The sequence below is a fragment of the Odocoileus virginianus genome, chromosome 20 (genome assembly GCF_023699985.2).
Source record: "Odocoileus virginianus isolate 20LAN1187 ecotype Illinois chromosome 20, Ovbor_1.2, whole genome shotgun sequence".
In the NCBI taxonomy this organism is placed as follows: Eukaryota; Metazoa; Chordata; class Mammalia; order Artiodactyla; family Cervidae; genus Odocoileus; species Odocoileus virginianus.
In genome coordinates, this window is record NC_069693.1 from 1,381,635 (window position 1) to 1,401,230 (window position 19,596).

Consider the following 19,596-nt stretch of genomic DNA (forward strand, 5'->3'; position numbering starts at 1 on the left):
TTTACACCAGGGAAATTAACACAAAGACTACAAACCTAGGACTGATTTAATGTATTACTGAATATTTAGTCTGAAGAATGTAGTGGAGAATGTGTTAATGCTGATTAAATATAAAAGCATATGGTGCATGCGGACTTCAGGTTGTACACAGGGCAGAAAACTGAGGACAAATAGTTTCCTTCCAGTATTCAAAAACAACTGTACCATAAGATAAAGAAGTCACCTTGCCGAAGAAAGAGTGGAATTCCAGCATGTGTGTTTGTTGCTACACTGTCTTATTTGTTAAAATAATAAGTAAACACATAAAAAGAAAGTAATCAAAAGTTATAAGTAGTCATTTTACCAAAGAAAATAAACAGAGGGCAAATAAATGCATGAAAAAATGCCCAACATCATGAATTCTTAGGAAAATGGAAATAAAACCAAAGAGCTACAACCACACACTCATTTTAAGGCCTAAAATTTTAAAAGATCAACTATATCAAGCCTTGGCTACATTGTACAGGAACTGCAATTCTCATACACAGTCAGTAAAAAGACAAAAGGGAACAAACGCTTTAGATCAGAGATGGGCAGGTGTTAAAATGTTAAACATCTACCTACACAAGTAACAGTCTGGGAAATACAACATAGTCTTACAAAGAACGAATGCAAGTATTTAAAGCAGTTTTATTTGTAATACCTCAAACCTGGAAATAACCCAATGTCCATACACAGATGAATGGATAAATAAAGTGGTTATCCAAAGAACAGAAGACTACTCAGCAATTAAAAAAAAAAATACTCATATAAGCATCATTGTTGAATCGCAAGATAATCATGCAGCATGAAGTAAATCAGTTTTTTTAAAAAGGATATACATCTTATGATGCCTATTTAAAATTACAGAAATAACAAACTAACCTATTATAAAGGAAAATAAGTAAATGAATCAATGATTATCTGTAGGGCTGAGAATAGGGAATGAAATTCCAAAAGGGCATGAGGTAAATATGTGAGAGTTAAATTTTAATTTTCATGATTGTGATGATGGTTTCACAGCTTTACACAAATGTCAAAGTTGATCAAATCATACCCATTAGGTAAGTGCACTTTGTAGTATGTCAGTTATATAACCCATGTTGTTCAAGGGTTACCTTACCCTTTGCTAAATCTTCATAAAGCCTTAAAGTGGTTCCAAATAAAAGCCTAGATGTCCCACTTCTCCTGGTTAATTAGGTTGGGAACCCTGTATGGTCTCTACCACCTCTTTCCTTATGCCCTGGGAAGCAGCCTTGCCTCAGTGGCAGCAAATATTGGCAAGCAATATTGCCACTTGAATCAACAGAACTGCTGACTGGGTCACAAAAGACATATCCTTGGACTACAGGATTGCCCTTCTATCTTTGTTTTCTTACCAGTAGAGCAGTGGCCTTGAGGGAACAGCACAGAAATGCTATAGAAGCCCACAAAGCTCACCTATAGGAAATACAGTTACAGAGGTCCCAAGAATTTCTTACACATTGATCCCATAGTATGTGGTCACTGGAACATTTCTGGATAAACTTTCAGAAGAGGCATATTCTGTCTAATTTACTGCCGTCTTCTCAACCCCCTAATAATCTGGTGCTTCTGCACCAATGAAACCAGCCCCCTTTAAAACTGAGTTCCCCTGCAAATTTATGGTTAACATCTCTACTCAAAATTTTATTCCTTTTCTTGTCCTGTCCCTGTTCCACTCAGGATTGAGGACTATCAAATAAAAGCAGGACTCTGTGGGTTCTCCTGGGCATAAAAGTTCCTCCATGTCCCTTGTTTGTTAGTATTGATAGAAAAAGGCTTTAGTTTCCAAGGCTTTCCCTGAGTTCCAAAGAACAGATTCAAGCAGCTCCTAATTAAGGAAGTGAGGGACTATAGAAACAAAGGAAAAGCAGTCAAGAAAAGTAATGACAGCTTAAACAATGCTGGCATTGCTGCTGTTTAGTCTCCAAGTCCTGTCTGACTCTTGCGACCCCATGGACGGTAGCCACCAGGCTCCGCTGTCCATGGAATTCTCCAGTCAGGACTACTGGAGCGGGCTGCCATTTCCTTCTCCAGGGGATCTTCCCGACCCGGGGATCAAACCCACGTCTCCTGCTTGGCAGGTGGATTCTTTACCACTGAGCCCCCTGGGAAGCCCATCATAAACAATAGCTCAGCAATAAAACAGTCCTAGTTCCTCCTCAAGGGATACATAGAACAATCTGACACATACCTTTGAGCTGTTCTGTGGAAATGAAGACCCCCACCCAGGTGGAAGATGATGACTACGTGCTGATCACAAGCACACAGACCCCAGCCTGGTTGAAACTAGCAGGTTGATGATTAAGAAAACTGAAACATCACCCTGTTAACTCAATACTAAGCAATCAGAAGAAAGTCCATGAGCAGCAACACTCAACTCAGCAACAGCAACTCAGATGTTGCCTTTAAAAACTCTTCCCTGAAATCCACTGGGGAGTTCAGGTCTTTTGAACATTAGCTGCCTATTCTCCTTGCTTCTGTATATGCGTGCTCAGTCCGTTCGGTCATGTCTGCCTCTTTGCAACTCTATGGACTGTATCCCACCAGGCTCCTCTGTCCATGGTATTCTCTGGGCAAGAGAATTTCCAGCTCTAGGGACTGAACCTGCGTCTTCTGCATTCCAGGTGGACTCCTCACCACTGAGCCACCTGGGAAGCCCTCTCCTCGCTCAGTCCCCTGCAGGAAATGCTGTGCTTCACTTCACCACAACCTGGAGTCAGCAGGCTGGCTGTGCTACGCCTGGGCAAGTGAACTTGAGTTTGGCTGAGTAACACCAATAATGACTCTACCTGATCCTTATAGTCTAACAATAAATGACACTAGCCTATGAAAATCTGTATATCATGGCACAGAACCTGGGGAAAAGCCCCCCTCAGTGGGACTAGGAAGTATGTAAACAAGGGAATAAAATTTTCATGTTGCTCACAGAAGCACTGGGGGTCCTCGAAACAACGGCCTCCTCTTTAGGGTGACTTTCCGACCTCTCCAAAAATCCTGGCAGCAGCCCACCAATTAGGACCACAAGATCCTGCAGTCTTTCTTGCAAGGCCTTGGGGAGCAATGCAAGTTAGACCACAGCTGGACAAAAAGCTATTTATTTCCTGCCATAAGGTCCCAGAAAGCCCAGAAAGTTTGGGATTCCCACAAAATCTGTTCACTCCTACATTCTCATCGATCACAATTCTGCTTCCAAACCCCTGTGGATGAGAGAATAGATCTGCCAAAATTAAAGTTGCAAGAGCGGGCCTTTCAAAAGATCACAAACCAGAGCAATGTGCAGCAAGCAGTTCCCAGGTTAGTAAATTAGAACCTGGAAAAATTCATCACTAGTATGATATGAGAACAATAATGTCCCTGAAAAAGGTAGTTCTTCTTAGAAAGCTGAGTATAGGTCCTTTGAACCAAAACTGGGTCAGGTCCATTCCCTGGAAAATCAGACAGAAAGGAATGGAGATCTGGCTAAGGGTCTGGGCTATTTATAACTTCCTTAAGCAAATGTGAGAACACAGAGGTCGGTTTTCTTGAGACTGTTGGAGTGGTGACTGATGTAGAGAGGTGAAATGGCTTCAGTCAGAAACTGAGTGTGACATAAATCTAACAGCTCTGGGCAGGTTAGAAAGTACAATGTATTTCCTTAAAGTTGCCGATGTAACTGAAACTTATGTGGAATCTTTCATGATGTATGCTTGAATTAGAGAGGTTTAAATTCAGGTAAATGGCTCTCACACAGTCTCCTCCAGTGTTGTTATCCTGAGTGAGGAAATAAAACATTCCCTGAACATTTAAGACTTTTCTCCAGTGTGAACTCTCTGGTGTCTAAGGAGGTTAGATTTGCAGCTAAATGATTTCTCACATTCACTACACTCATAAGGTCTTTCTCCAGTGTGAACTCTCTGGTGTCTAAGGAGGCTAGATTTCCAGCTAAAGGACTTTTCACATTCACTGCACTCATAAGGCCTCTCACCAGTGTGACCTCTCTGGTGTTGAATGAGAATATCACTTCGGCTAAAGGATTTTCCACATTCATTGCACTCATGTGGCTTTTCTCCAGTATGGACTCTCTGATGTTGAGTAAGGCTAGCGTTTTGGCTAAAGGATTCTCCACATTCATTGCACTCATGTGGCTTTTCTCCAGAATGAATTCTCTGGTGATGAATAAGGCCAGAGTGTTGTCTAAAACATTTTCTACATTCACTGCACTCATAAGGTCTTGTGCCAGAATGAACTCTCTGATGTTGAATGAGCTCAGATTTTCGGGTAAAGGATTTTCCACATTCAGTGCACTCAAAAGGTCTTTCTCCAGTGTGAACTCTCTGATGTTCAATGAAGACAAATCTGCGACTAAAGGATTTTCCACAAACATTGCAGTCATAAGGTCTTTCACCAGTATGAACACTCCGGTGACGAATGAGGTTAGACAACTTTCTAAAAGACTTTCCACATTCACTGCACACATAAGGCCTTTCTCCACTGTGAATTCTCTGGTGTTGAATGAGGTCATTTTTGTAGCCAAAAGATTTCCCACATTCACTGCATTCATAAGGCCTTTCTCCAGTGTGAACTCTTTGGTGCCGGAAAAGGCTAGAGCTGTGTCTAAAAGTCTTCCCACATTTGGTGCATTCATGATGTCTTTCTTTAGTGTGAACTCTCTGGTGTTCAATGAGCTTGGATTTGTAGCTAAAGAATTTCCTACATTCACCACATTTAAAATGAATTCCTCCAGTAAGTTGTGTCTGTTGGTGAATGAGTTTGGATTTGTGACTGAAGTCTTTTCTGCATTCACAAGTCCTTTCTCCAGTGTGAATTCTCTGATGTTTTGTAAGACTAAAGTTGTGGGTAAATAATCTTCCACATTCTCTGCATCCAGAAGGCTTTGTACCACTGTGAATTCTCTGGTGTTTAACAAGGCCAGAGATTTGGCTAAAGAATTTCCCACAATCACCACACTTACCTGGCCTTTGTCCAGTGTGAATTTGCTGGTGCTGAATAAGTCTGTAGTTGCAGTTGAAGCCTTTACTACATTTGTTACATTGATAAAGTCCTTCTTTAGAGCAGAGGCTTTGATCTTGAACAAGATTGTGGTTGTGGCTGTCAACTTTTTCACATTCACCCCACTTGTAATGACTTTTTTCACTGTGAAAGGCCTGCTCACCCTTTCTGCCAGTATGTGATTCCTCATTGTTGCTTGTGGCCTCGTGCTGGAGAAGGCCCAAGGTGGCTGGGCAGTCCTCCCCAACTTCCCTACTGGTGAAAGGCTTCCCTGACACAAAGAGGTTGCAGCTCCTCACAAATGAGACCCTCTCCACATCTCTTTCCCAGGGCTTCTCTCCACTGTCATCCTTCTGCTGCCAGTGAAAGTCTGCACTGGAACAGAAGTGTCTCAAACATGTACCACCCCAGTCTGGTTTCCTAAAACAGTATATTGTTCGGTGCTCAGCTTGGTGCAAAGTATCTTTTAAAATGGGGACACACATCTCACAGGGGTGGATCTTCCAGGTGGATAGACCTGCCTTAGAAACCCTGACCTGTGACTCTGCTTCTACAGATAAACTCTGCTCAGAAGGGGCCTCCTCATCTTCTGTTCCATGCCAACAACCTGAAAGCAGAAAAACGCTGAGGAAATGCATGTTGACTTTGGTGGGAGAGGAAAGACCCATTACAAAGGTGTGTGAGACACAACTGAGAATGAATCATGGGTTTGTTCTAAAAACAAGGGAGTTGGGGGCAAACTGAGGAAGTGGCTGCTTGGCAGCAGTGGGCAGCCTCTGAAGATCATAGAATAGGGGAGACGTCACCAGACAAAGGACACAAGGATGGGGTGCACCACATGATGCGGAGGCAAGGTCTCCAACTCATTTCTCTGCCAAAAACCTTCTGCTGTGGGGAAGGCTGGTTGTGTCCTGCCCTGGTAAAATTCAACTGGAACTGAGTAACTGGGGTTCCAGGACTATTTAAGGATATATGCACACCTCATGATACACGCACAGGTCAATGTAGAAGAACACTGTAGAGGGAGCAGGGCAGAGTTAACAGGTGATGCATGGAAACTACAAAGGTGAAGGTGGTCAGCAACCGGAAGTCACAGATGAAATGCCAAGTCAGCAAAGTGTCAGGTATGGGGAAAAGGCAGAAATGAGGTATGGCCAAAGGCACTACTGAACACAGGGCAGGTTCCTGAGTTGATCTGAAAACAGCCGTGATGTCATGTCCTCCCCCAGCTGCCATGCCCCAGGCCCAGGAGGCTCTCTGCTGAGACCATCTCACCATGTCTAGTCTGAAAGAAGTAGGATTCTCTCTGTAGCCTAACTGTGTAACTACTCAGAATCTTAATACTGCAAGTCTTATTGAGTGGCCAGCACTGGCCTCAAGCAACTTGGCATTGACAGTATTCAGTAAAGAAAACATTACAAAGAACAACTGAAGGAAAGAGTTCCAAGAACAGTCCATGGTTCATGTAAGTAATGACCATGACCTGGCACAAGCAGTCACAAAGAACTCTTAACTAGGAGAAGGGGGAAGAATTGGAGGCCAGGGATCTGGACATAGTCACTCCACCAGAGAGACGGCAAGCAGGATGGGATTCATTAGGTGGCCTGCTAGACTCCTGACTCCCAGACCCATCTCTGCACTTCTGGAGGCAACAGGTGTTAGGGCTGCTTGGGGAGTCCACTGCTCAGGGCACTACACACAGCTCAGTTCTGGCATCCACAGCACAACTGACAAGAAAGTGGAGGAAGTCAGCAGAGCCTGTGGCCCAGCTGTGGGAAAGACAATGCTAATTCAGGGGGAAAGGGGAAAACAGGACATCATCTCAGAACATGAGGAAGGGTGTGAAGGTCTTACCCAGGGATGCTACAAGTGCAAAGGTTTCCAGCATCACACTGTAGTACAGGAGTCTCTGTGCCTCATCCAGGAGCCCCCACTCCTCCCGGGAGAAGTCAATGGCCACATCCTTAAATTCACACCCTGTCATAATGGAGACAGTTCATTCCACCATCTGCTTCTCCCCTAGGATTCCAAGTTCATTGTGCCACGTTCCCCCTGCCCTGCCCCACCCCACCCCCCTCACCAATTTATCCTCTGCTCACTCTACTTCCCAACAATTCAGAGGAGATATCAGGCCTTGATGCCATTAGAGTCACTCTCCTTATATTCTCACTGATACTGTATTTTCCCACATCTACAGGCAGATGAGCAGACAAGTGACATCTGACCTCTGGGTCTGGGATGTAGGTCACATGACCTCTTGTCAATAAGGTGGGTGTAACGAACATAGGTTAGGGAGACAGGCTGGCCACAGGGAGGGTGTAATGATCTGACACTGGTCCTTCCTTCACCCTTATATCCCCACAACAGGGTTCTGGGGCCGTTAGTTCACACTACCTCTTCATATGCACATCATTCTTTGTTTTTTTTTTTTTTATCAGTGTAGGAAACTTTATTATTCAAGATTCCAGGCTCCTGGCCCACCTTGCAAGCAGGATTTTTTTTTCCTTTCTTTTTAAAAAATTTTTTTAGTTAATTTATTTATTTTAATTGGAGGCTAAGTACTTTACAATATTGTAGTGGTTTTTGTCATACACTGACACAAATCAGCCATGGGTGTACTTGTGTTCCCCATCCTGAATCTCCCTCCCACCTCCCTCCCCAGCACATCATTCTTTGAACCACACTTTGCTCCCGCAGCTGTATGCTGCAACTTCAGAGGTCACAGAGCCTTGCCATGATGGGGATAGTTCATTTCATGACCAGCTTTCTCTCTCGGATTCTAATTTCACCACCTTCCCTGTCCATCACCTGCTTAGCCTGTCCCTCCCCCGCGATGGTGAAGATTTCCAAGCTGAGGTGGCACTGATACCCATGGTCTCATCATGGTCCTACTGATCCCTGTGTCAACCCTAAACAACAGGCAGATGGGCAGATAGATGTCACCTAAGCTCTGGACCTGGCACATGAAGCCACAACACCTCACTCTTTTCAGGCAATTCCCCCCCGTGTTCCCCAGATTTTCTCCCAGACACCACCAATCATGGGCTGTCACTCTTCGCTCTTAGGCCAATACCAAGGCCCTGGAGCCAGGAGTTCACGTTCGCTCTCCATGTGTACAGTATTCTTCCCACCACAACTCTCTCACAACTGCACTCCCACAGCAGCAGGACCCTCCTGCTTTACGCCATAATCATCTCCTTGGCATCTCCATTCATAACAGCATATGTGATCTATACAGTGCTAGCCAAGTTCAAACACGATCAAGTTCTACCTGAGACAGTCAAGGCCGCACTGACAAAGGCAGCCTAGAGTCCTACTATGAAAGCCTCCTTCCTTGAGTGTCCCTTGCTTCAAATTCATCTACTGAGAACCACATCAGATCTCAGATACCCATGGCTGCCTCCACTTGTACTGCATTTGATGAACCCTCACCAGTCACAGCTTTCCTCTCACCACCTAACCCTCATTCAAGGCCTGACACCTGCCCTTTGCACCACCTGTCTTTTCCAGATGACTATTTGTGTCTCAGATCTGATCTGGTAGCCAGACTAGAACACCCCAAGTCCCACAAAGGATTACCACAAAATCTTGGTGAGTTGGTAGAGCACCAGCTTCTTTGAAATGCTGATAATGCCTCTGCATCCAGCTCACATCCACTGATCCCTCAGAGACCTTGGTTGTATGCCAAACCATTTGCCCTCACAACCCTCTCTGTGACCACCTCCCTCACCTGTGCAGTGACACCCACCTCCCATAACCAGGGGTTCAAGTAAGAAACCCAGTCCTCAGACCCTCCCTCTTCTTCCTGGGCTATGATTACCTTTATCATCCTGACCAGGATTTCCTATAATAAAACGATATACAACTCCTCCCTCGTCTACACACTCTCCACTACCTTTTGGATAAGCCTGCATCCCAAACTCCTCCTCAGAGTCCCAGATGCCCACAAACTGTCCTCTGAAACATCTCATACCCTTAAGAAGCCAAGAATAAAACTTCTGATATCCCCAATGAAAATTACCATGACTATGGACTTCCCCATCTCAGTTGGTGGAGGCTTCAGATGCAAAAACCAAACTTTCACTTGACCCATGACTCCTACCTCTCCTCCTCTCAACCTCAAAATCAGAAAATCCAAGTTGCCATACCTAAAACACCAATCCAGAATCCAGCCACTTCTCCCATGGCCACCACCCTGGTCCAGCAACTAGCACCCTCACCCAGACTATAGCAGTATCCTCCTCCTTGCCCTTCTGATGACCACCCTGAGGCCAGTACTGTTCTCAATGCTGCAGCAACACAGAGTGTGTTGCGGCCCAGGGCAGATCACCTGTCTCCACTGCTCCAAATCTCTCATTGCTACCAACACCTTCAGAAAGTATTAGTCGCTCAGTAGTGTCCCACTCTTTGCGACCCCATGGACTATAGCCCACCAGGCTCCTCTGTCCATGGAATTCTCCCAGCAAAAATACTGGAGTAGGTTGCCATTCCCTACTCAAGGGGATTTTCCCGACCCGGGGATCTTCCCGACCCAGGGTTCCAACCCCAGGTCTTCTGCATTGCAGGCCAGATTTCTTTACCATCTGAGCCACCACCTCCAGAGGAGACATCCAATTCTCACAAGGCACTTCCAGAACTACCTCCTGCTCTACTGCTCCCAGTCCCACGAGAAAGAAGATACCTGCAGGTCTCTGAACCATCTCTACCCCTGCCTCCAAGACTTTGTACTTTCTGGTATTTATGCCTAAACTGGTACTTTCCTTATCTCCTTCGACTGGTTGCCAACAATGGAAACCACTCTATCTAACTCTAGGCCTGGAATGTGTTCATGGTCCCCAGGCCCAAGGCCTGGAAGAGTGGCAGAACAATACCAGGATGCTATTATTCCAGAGACCATAAGAGTGGGGTGAGGACTAAGGAGACCCTGAAATAAACTGCACAAACAACTATCACTCAGTGATTCCATGATACATAAATCTGTGGGAAAAGGGAGGTCATTTGAGAATTTGAGACAACCACGGCCAGCATCCTTGGCTCAGGACGCTTAGTACCCTTGGCGAGCCCAGGACCCAGATGAGCTCAAATGTCTGAGCCCCAACACTGTCTGTCAGCCACAAGGCTCCAGCCACTACCGCCCCACTGTCCTGGGCCCTGGAGCCTGGGCTGCGGGCACTCGGGGATTTACCGTCTGGTGTGGCGAGGGTGGTGGGAAGACGAACGTTTCGTTTACCTGTGGTGGGTCCCTTAGCGTCGTCACCACTGCCATCGGACTCTGGATGGAGCAGGGTCTGAAAGACGCAGAGATCTGGATCTCTTGACTGTTTTGGGTTGTCCCGAGGTACTCCGCCTGGTGGCTCAGCTGGTAAAGAATCCGGCCTGCAATGTGGGAACTTAAGAGACAGAATGCAACGCCTCAAAAAAGAGTTACAAAATCTTTCCACTCCCCAAAGCCTGTTCCAACTGGCCCTCCCTTGGTTGCTCCCTTTCTTGGGACCATTACTACTTATTATCTTACTCCTCTAACTTGGACCCTGTTTCTTCAATCTCTTTCAAAGGTTTCTCCAAGATCGGATTTGGGCCATCTTTCAAGACCAGGTCAAGACCCTTCTTGAGAGCCTCACCTCGACACCAGAAAATGGGGACCCTGAGCCCTAGTACAATCCTCCGTTCCAGACCCAGAGCTGTCGCTCTGACCCAGCACTTAGTAGCCGGAGACATACGGCGCCCTTTCCCCGCATCTTTTTATGACTTCAGGGTCTGGAATGAAGGAGTCCTCGGGCCTGGAATATATCGACCTCAAGGGCCCTCGCTGAACCAACTGACTTCGGGGATGACAAAACTGAACTTTAAGTCCCACCCCGATACTCCGGGCAGATTGCGTCAGCCCGGGAGCCTCCACCCCCTGGCCCGCGCCCCTCCGCCCGCCCCGCCCCTGTTCACCCACAAACTGCCATCTCAGCTAAAGAATACCCAGAATGCCCCACCTGACTAAATCTTCCCGTGTAGCTTCCGCAAAACCTCCCCTTAAATATGAAGCCTCCCTGATCCCGCAAGTGCTCAGCCTGGCCGTTAGACCGACAGTCTCCCCTTCTTGCCTGAATAAGGTAACCTGTCTCCGTTGAGGTCGTCTTCCTTTCTTCATTGCCTCGTCGTGAACTATACCTTACAGCCTGGGCTGCGGGCGCTCGGGGACCCAGTCTGGTGTGGCGAGGGCGGTGACTGCTCGGAGGACGAACGTTTCGTTTACCTGTGGTGGGTCCCACAGCGTCGCCGCCGCCGCCATCGGACTCTGGATGGAGCGGAGTCTGTAAGGCTCGGAGATCTGGATCTCAGCCTGTTTTGGGTCGCCCCGAGGTACGCCGCCTGGTGGCTCAGCTGGTAAAGAATCCGGCCTGCAATGTGGGAGACCTGGGTTCCATCCTTGGCTTGGGAAGATCCCCCGGAGAAGGGAACGGCTACCCACTCCAGTATTCTGGCCTGGAGAATTCCATGGACTCTAGTCCATGGGGTCGCAAAGAGTCAGACACGACTGAACGACTTTCACTTTCACGAGGTGTGCCGCCTCCAAATCTTGGACCGGCCTCTGCGGAAGCCTCCGGCTCCTTCTTGTTTAGGATCCCTGGCTCTGAACCTCTAAGCTGGCAATCTGACCTGCGTGAGTGCGTGCTCAGTCGCTTCAGTCGTGTCCGACTTTCTGCGACTCTGTGGACCGTGGCCTGCCAGGCTCCTCTGCCCATGGGATTCTCCAGGCAAGAATACTGGAGTGGGTTGTCATTTCCTTCTCCAAACCCGACCTGAAACAAGGCAAACCGACCGCCACAAGGAGGACGCCGGATGTCCCGCCCCCACGCCAAGCCCACGCAGGGAAATACTTCAGTCCTGGGCTTTAGTTATCTCAACTCCGCCACCTTTCGGCGCATCGCCCTCTGGTTACTGTAGTTCCCGCAGCTGTGCAAGCTAGCGTTAGAGAAACCTGCCTGACAGCCACCTAGGCGAGGGAAAGTTCACCGCAGCACGGAGAAGTATGGCCACTATTTTGTAATAACTTTAAATGAAGTTCACCCTGTAAGGATATTGTCGCGAGACTTCCCTGGCGGCCCAGTGGTTAAGACTGCATGCTTTCGCTACAGGGGTTCTAAGTTTTGTAGAAGCTGTGTCTGCAGAAACTCCCAGACTTCCCCATTGCCCAGTGGTTAAGAATCCGCCCTCAAATGCGGGGGCGCGGATTCGATCTCTGGTTCTGGAAGATCCCACATGCAGCGGAGCAACTAAGCTTGGGTGCCACAACTTCTGAGCCCGCACTGTAGAACCCGTTCCCATAACTAGAGAAAACACAGTCGCAGGAAGGAAGACCTAGCACAGACAAAAATAACAAACTCCCCAAATGTGCTAATCTGCACTCACGGCAGAGTCCCCACCTCAGCCAAATGCACAGGAGGTGACCAGCGGGAGCCCACCTTTGTATTGCTGAACTCTGCCTGTAACCACTGGGATTGGAGCTGGGTGCAGGCCCTGCACCCTTTCTGTTTATGATTTCCCTGCCTGTATGGTGCCAAGTAGAGTCGGACAGGCACCTGGTTTGTCAAGGAGACATGTCGACTGTGCATTTAATCTGCAAAGCTCAACCATGTTGCCTAAGTAGAGGAGGAAGAGAAAAACTCTTTTTTGGGAAAAACAATTTTATTTATCTTACTTGCTGATTCCGATGAACTGTACTCAAAGGTCAGGTATTAAAATCCAACTAGGGTGAAACAGATCACCAGCCCAGGTTGGATGCATAAGACAAGTGCTTGGGGCTGGTGCACTGGGAAGACCCAGAGGGATCCGGTGGAGAGGGAGGTGGGAGGGGGGATCGGGGTGGGGAATACATGTAAATCCATGGCTGACTCATGTCAATGTATGGCAAAAGCCACTACAATATTGTAAAGGAATTAGCCTCCAACTAATAAAAATAAATGAAAAAAAAAATCAGACTAGTCACAATACTAAACATTTCGCAAGACGTGGACATCCAAGGTCTTTAATAATGCTAATGATGAGGTAATGGATAAAAATCAATTTGAAAATGTTTGCCTCCAAGAATCTGAGAAATACTTGTTTTTCCTTTACTTTTACACTGCTATCATACTCGACACTATTTTTTTCTTATTGAAGTATTGTTGATTTACCATATTATATTAGTTTCAGGTGTGATTCAATACAATGGTGATCCAATATTTTTATAGATTATACTTCATTTAAAGTTATTACAATATAGTGGCTATATTTTCCTGTGCTGTACAATATATCCTGGTTGCTTATTTATTTTTCACATAGTAGTTTGTCTCTATGCATCTTTCCCCCTATCTTGTTCCTCCCTCTTCCCCTCTCCTGATAAGAACTAGTTTGCTCTCTATAAGTCTGTTTCTTTTTTGTCATATACATTCTCTTAATTCAATTTTAGATTCCACACATGACTAATAGCAGAGTATCTTTCACTGATTTATTTCACTAAGCATAACACTCTCTAGGTCCATCCATATTGTTGCAAATGGCAGAAATTCATTCTTTTTATAGGCTCTGCAGGTAAAGAATGAGCCTGCAATTCAGGAGACACAGGAGACATGGGTTTGATCCCTGGGTCAGGAAGATCCCCTGGATTAGAAAATGGCAACCCTGGGAAATCCCATGGACAGAGGAGCCTTGTGGGCTACAGTCCATGGAGTTGCAAAGAGTCTGACACGAATATATATACCACAGGCTTCCTTGGTGCCTCAGCAGTAAAGAATCCACCTGCAATGCAGAAGATGTGGGTTCGATCCCTGGGTTGGGATGATCCTCTGGAGAAGGAAATGCCAACCCACTCCAGTATTTTTGCCTGGAAAATCCCATGGACAGTGAAGGCTGGTGGGCTACAGTCCATGGGGCCGCAAAACATCTGATATGACTGAGTGACCAAACAACAACAAATATATCCCACGTCTTCTTTATTCATTCGTGTGTTGATGGCACTTAGGAGGCTTCCATATCTTGGTTACTGTATGCAGTGTTGCTATGAAAACTGGTGTGCCTGTATCTTTTTTTTTTTTAATTTACTCTTATTTTTGGCTGTGCTCGGTCTTCGTTGCTTCTTGCAGGCTTTCTCTCATTGCAGAGAATGGGGTCTACCCTCTAGTTGAGGTGCCCAGACTTCTCACTGTGGTGGCTTCTCTTGTTGCAGAGCACAGACTCCAGAGTGTTGGCTCAGTGATTGTGGTGCACCGATTTAATTGCCCTGCGGCATGTGGGATCTTCCCAAATCAGGAGTTGAACCAGTGTCCTTTGCATTGTAAGGCAGCTTCTTAACCACTAACCACCAGGGAAATCACATGTTTTTTTCAAGTAACCACACTCAACACTTCTGACACCAGAAGTGTGACTTTTTTTTTTCTCACAACAACCAGTTCTCTGTGACACCACCTGGGTGTCTTTCTGACACTAACTGCACCTAGTGCAAATCTCTCAGGTTAAGAGCTCAGTCCCACAAGACTGGATCCCACTTCAGAGGCCAGTTGCAAAGAGTGGTTCCCCATTACCCACAAGTTCTGTCCGATTTGGTTGCAAGTCAGTTTCCTCTGATCACCCTCCTTGAATTTGATCATTTGCTAGATCAGTTCCCAGAAGTCAGGGAAATGCTTACTTAACCAGTTTACTATATTGTAAGGGAAGTGCCAAAGGATACAGATGAACTTTCAGATGACGAGGTACAGAAAGATTGGGAAGGGTCTTTGAGCACAGGAGCTTCTATCCCTGTAGAGTTGGGACCTGCCACCCTCCTGGCACATGGATGTGTTCTTTAGCTGGGAAGAACTCCAAGTCCTGAACTTAAAAAAGCATGATCCATGATTAACTTAATCTCCAGTCCCTCTCCACTTCCAGAAGGATGGCGGGGTGGAGCTAAATGTTCCAAGTTTCTAATCATGGTTTGGTCTTTCCAGTGATGAGCCCCCATCCTGAAGCCATCTAGGAACCCACCAAGCATCACCTCACTAAGAGATGAAAAGACACTCCTTTCAACCTAGAAATTTCAAAGCATTAACTGCTTCTGTATCAGGAGCCAGAGTCCAAAACCAAAGAGTAGAACAGAAGATGCTCCTTGTGTTTTTATTCTCTTAGGAAAATACAAGAGTTTTCTGAGCTCTGTTCTGGGGAACTGGGAAGACTCCAATACATGTATTTTTGCTATGTTTCACAGCCCACATCCCAGAGGTCTTTCCAAAGAAAAGCCTTCTTTAATACCAAGATTTTCAAGGATATTCACAGTAGCAAAACACCTGGAGACAGCCCAGGCAAGAAGATGGATAGAACTTCCCTGGTGGTCCAGTGGATAAGAACCTGCCTGCCAATGCAGGGAACATGGGTTTGATCTCTGGTCCAAGAAGAGTTCACATGCCAAGGGAAAACTAAACCTGTATGCCACAACTACTGAGCCTGTGCTCTGGAGCCGGTTCTCCACAACAAGAGAAGCCAACACAATGAGAAGCCTTTGCACCACAAGGAAAATGTTCCTGCTTAGTGAACTAGAGAAAACCCATGTGCAGAAATGAAAACCCGGCACAACTAAAAAATAAATTAAGAAAATAGTTATTCTAAAAAAAACCCGTTCTTCTAAAGCTTTCCTTCAGAGATGGCAATGCTTTTTTTTTTTTTTTTAAAGGAGGGCTTCTCTACATTTATCTGGAGCATCTCCACACTATCCGCACCCAGGTAGTTCTCCCTTCTATGGAAGTATCAAGGGAATCAGAGAGATGTCAGATTTACCCATTCCAGAATTCAGGCATTTCTATGTGGCACCTTCCAGTTTCTCAGTGAAACTGAACCCTAATTTCCTACTGGAAACCAGTTCACAAATGAATTCCAAGTAACTGGCATATATGCCTTTGCCTTGGCTGTACACAGAATCCACTTTTTCCAAAGTGAACTTTCAAACTGATTCTGCGAGTAAGCTCCCTCTACACCCATAAGCTTCATCTACTGGAAGAAATTAATGGAACACATTGGACTTTTCTGGCATTTGTTAATAAAATTGCATCCTGCAACTTTCAGTACCAGTCTTATTTACGTCCAGTTTACCTATCAAATTTTAAGCCACTGAATTTAAGAAATGATTATATATTTTTAAAATATAAAGTGTTCCTTTCTTCAGGTAGGCTTCTTTTCTGAGTGTCCATCTCTGCTCACCTTTCTTAGGTGCCTGTGGACGCACTAGAGGTAAAGGGTGCTGAGTGGAGGACAGGGGAGCAGGCAGGGAAGGTCTGAAGGGACCGCTTCGAGCTAGCGTTTGAGTCCTGGGCTTGGAACTAACTGTCTTCTCACATGAGGCACATGTCTAAAGTTTAAAGAATAAACACCAATATAACACATCCATTCATTTGAGAGACATTATTGTTTATTTGAAATGTTCCAGACACTTGTCTAGCAACCAAGGTACTTAAGTTAACAAAACTGAGAAATTCCCTGCCCTCCATAAACTTGCATTTTGGGAGGGTGAAACAATAAATGAAAAATACAGTTAGAAAATTCTATTTAACATTTTCTTCTTTTCCTTTTTTTTTTCCTATTTTTTAATTTGTACTTTTTTTGGGTGGCATGGTGCAGCATTTGGGATCTTAGTTCCCTGACCAGGGATGGAACCCACGTCCTCTAGTGGAAGCACAGAGTCCAAACCACTGGACTGTCAGGAAAGCCCCCACTTTTTTCTTTTTTCTTTTAATTATTTTTATAAAGTATATTCTAAATAGAGAAATACTATGAAATCTACATATTCACATACATATTTATATCCATTACATTGGGGCTGTAGCCTAGAAAGCTTAATTTAGTGTGGAGCACTTTTGAGGGTAGTTTTCTGGTGAAACCTAAGATGGCGGTGGTAGGTGGAGGACTGGCGGAAGCATCTCTGGCAGAGGGAACACTCATAGGGCTTCTCTCCCGTGTGGGTTCTCTCATGAGCCCGAAGGTTGGTCTTGTGGGTGAAGGCCATTTCACAGGTGCTGCACGCGAAGGGCTTCTCTCCTGTGTGAATCCTCTGATGCACGTGGAGGTCTGATGCCTGGAAGAAGCCTTTGCCACACTCGGCACAAATATATGTCCTCTCATTATTGTGTCTTTTCTGGTGAACTCTGAGCCGAGAGGAATGCCTGAAGGTCTTGGGACATCTCTCACATCTGTATACTTCTGGGGCTCTATGGGATCTTTCCTGGTCTTCCCCACGTGTAGAAACAGGCTCAGGGGTGACCTGGTCTGGTTCCACCTCCATGAGGACATCTTGAGAAGAGGGTCCTTTCCGGAGTCTGTCCTGGAGCCTGAAGGGGCCTGGGCTTGCTCCTCTTCTGGAGCTTCGTGGATTCTCCAGAGAAACGCCTCCTTCTTCCAGCCTCGGACGGTTCTCTTCTTGGACAATGAGTAGGGAAGGTATTTGATTGCTTGGACCAGTAATGCTGTCACTTACTTGATGAGTTTTCACAGAAATATTGCCATCATTTTCTTTATCTTCATTTCCTGTAGGGGGCGAAAAAGTGACTCAGTGAAGTTACACCCAAGAAAGAGCCCACATGGGCCACCCCTCTGGGACCTGGGCTCTGCCCACTCACTCTGTCCTGTTTCTAGGGACGTATCTTGAGGAGTCCAGGAGGTTGTCCCCGCATTCTCTCTTGTTGGGGTTCCTGTCGACAACTGTTTTGTGAAGTGAATGATGACTTGTCTTAAGGGCATATTCTCACAAAAGAGGGCTTCCTGTCCCTGCATGTGGACGTGGACCTGTGAACAAAGCCTGGTTACCATCTATAATAACTCTTCTTTCTCTACTTCCAGGTAACTCCAACAGACTACTTACTCCTGACACTCCCACGTCCCTCACTCTGGGTCAGAACCCCTACTTACTAAGCCGGGTGTCTTCATGCCATCGTCCGTCAGATCCTCCATGAGTTTCTCCAGGTTTCTGCCACTTGCATTCCATTTCTCCTGTAAAGTGGACCTGTCACTGCAGTGCCCATTGATCATAAACTGTTCCAGGACCAGATGAGAAATTATTTCATCCTTGCTGTGTTTTTCTGGCTGCAGCCATGAGTGAAATAAGTGATAGAGTCTTTGCAGTTCTTGTCTTGCACTTGAGTTATTGCTGTCTCGAAGTAAGTTGAGCTGAGTGCTGGGGAACTCAGGGATCCCCTCTTCCTCCTGGACGGCAGATCCTTGGGTGGGTGAATTTTCTGACCCAGGATCCCTCCTGGATGGTTCACCTTCAAAGGAGATTCTGCGGTCTGAAGCCATTCTTAACAAGAATTCTCAGAGAGCTGCAACTTGAGGGATTCAGTCTCCACTGACTTGTTTCTCTGGCAGTCTCTTTCAACAACCGGTAGATGTTTAAGGACTGCAAAGCTAGAGACAGAAGAAGTATGTAGTTAACTACAACACTGTCATAGTTGAAAAGAAACAAGAAAAATCCAGGTTCAACTGAGTTCATGGACCAATTCTACTAGATATTTAGTGAATAAACAAATGGAGAAAATGGCAACATTATTAGTAATCCCAGAAATGTAAAATAAAACTACAACAACAAGCTACAAAATCACTACCTCCCAGAAGCACTAGAATAAAATAGTTAGCTGTGGCATGGATTGGAGGACCTGGAACTCTCAATCACTGCTGGTGAGACCTCACATTGGAAATGCTTTGATTAGTATGTAATAAATCTGTATTTATGCATTCCCTGTGACTCATCAGTTTTACTTCTCTGCCTGTACTCAACAGACAAATATATTCATGTGCATCACAGACATATACAAGAATGTTTATATCAACATAATTAATAATATTTCCATGCTGTAAATAATCTAAGTGTCCAGCATTAAATGGGACAGATTACAATTAATTGATGTCAAGGTATATTTTATAGACTGAGAAGAAATGAACTCCTCTATTCAACAACATAGAATAATCACAAAACACAGTGTTAAATGAAATAATCCAGGCACTAAACTATACATTTTGTTTCTTCTCATTCATGTTCATTGAAAAGCATTTAAGTATTATCAATATTATTTAGGATGTTGGTTACATTTTTGGAAACACTGGTAGATCCTGGAATAGGTACTTATGGAGGACCCCATCCCAGTTTGCCTGGGACTAATAAGAGAGTTCCTGGGATGTTGAACTTCCAGTTTTAGTGGGCGACAGTCTACCTCTTGATCTCAGAGGGAGTTATACAGGAATGTTTCTCTGTCAAAATCCACCAAGCTATATATATATATATATATATATATATACACACTTTCACTTTTTCTTTTTTCTGTATGTGCATTACATTTCAATGAAAACATTCAACTTAACTTAAAATAATAAGGAGGGGTGGACTTCCCTGGTGGTACACTTCCCTGGTGGTACAGTGGATAACAACCCCCCTGTCAATGCAGGGCACACAGGTTCGATCCATGGTCCAGGAATATTCTACATGCCACAGAGCAATGAAGCCTGGGTACCATGACTACTCAGCCTGCGTGCTGCAACTGCTGAAGCCTGTGAGCCTGGAGCCTGTCTTCCACAACAGAA

At 45.4% G+C, this 19,596-nt stretch overlaps 2 protein-coding genes and 1 long non-coding RNA gene across 8 annotated transcripts; 1 reads left to right on the forward strand and 2 right to left on the reverse strand.

The window, feature by feature from the left end:
• Positions 1-649: 649 nt before the first annotated feature.
• LOC110137816 (zinc finger protein 551) lies at positions 650-11,866 on the reverse strand. Its single transcript, XM_020894464.2, has 5 exons — positions 11,683-11,866; positions 11,279-11,423; positions 10,262-10,421; positions 6,886-7,008; positions 650-5,638 (listed from the first exon to the last, which is right to left on the reverse strand). Exons 1-5 carry the CDS (start codon positions 11,766-11,768, stop codon positions 3,825-3,827), a joined length of 2,328 nt encoding a protein of 775 aa, XP_020750123.2. The 5' UTR covers positions 11,769-11,866; the 3' UTR covers positions 650-3,824.
• Positions 5,582-18,756, forward strand: LOC110137821 (uncharacterized). Of its 5 annotated transcripts, XR_002314035.2 has the most exons (5): positions 5,582-5,706; positions 7,229-7,299; positions 9,597-9,718; positions 10,587-11,135; positions 17,863-18,756. It is a non-coding gene; the product is annotated as an uncharacterized lncRNA (long non-coding RNA). The 5 variants fall into 5 exon arrangements; XR_011481980.1 differs by lacking the exon at positions 9,597-9,718 and having other exon boundaries at positions 5,588-5,706; XR_011481978.1 differs by lacking the exon at positions 5,582-5,706 and having other exon boundaries at positions 7,104-7,299.
• ZSCAN4 (zinc finger and SCAN domain containing 4) lies at positions 16,545-18,323 on the reverse strand. Of its 2 annotated transcripts, none has more exons than XM_020894462.2 (3): positions 17,932-18,323; positions 17,643-17,808; positions 16,545-17,550 (listed from the first exon to the last, which is right to left on the reverse strand). In XM_020894462.2, the coding sequence occupies exons 1-3, from the start codon at positions 18,316-18,318 to the stop codon at positions 16,868-16,870; spliced, it is 1,236 nt and encodes a 411-aa protein (XP_020750121.2). In that variant the 5' UTR covers positions 18,319-18,323; the 3' UTR covers positions 16,545-16,867. The 2 variants fall into 2 exon arrangements, with proteins under 2 accessions (XP_020750121.2, XP_070306360.1); XM_070450259.1 differs by having other exon boundaries at positions 16,545-17,541; positions 17,610-17,808.
• Positions 18,757-19,596: the final 840 nt, after the last annotated feature.

Bases quoted from the DNA above. Each gene is read 5' to 3' on its own strand.
- LOC110137816 (XM_020894464.2), bottom strand. From the start codon at position 11,768: ATGGGCAGAGGAGCCTGGCAGGCCACGGTCCACAGAGTCGCAGAAAGT. The intron at 11,424-11,682 runs GTCAGATTGCCA...CCCACATTGCAG, and splicing joins CTGAGCACGCACTCACGCAG to GCCGGATTCTTTACCAGCTG. The intron at 5,639-6,885 runs GTAAGACCTTCA...TTCTGCTTTCAG, and splicing joins TGCACTTGTAGCATCCCTGG to GTTGTTGGCATGGAACAGAA.
- ZSCAN4 (XM_070450259.1), bottom strand. From the start codon at position 18,318: ATGGCTTCAGACCGCAGAATCTCCTTTGAAGGTGAACCATCCAGGAGG. The intron at 17,809-17,931 runs GTAAGTAGGGGT...CTTTGTTCACAG, and splicing joins GCATGAAGACACCCGGCTTA to GTCCACGTCCACATGCAGGG. The intron at 17,542-17,609 runs GCCCATGTGGGC...CAGGAAATGAAG, and splicing joins GCCCAGGTCCCAGAGGGGTG to ATAAAGAAAATGATGGCAAT.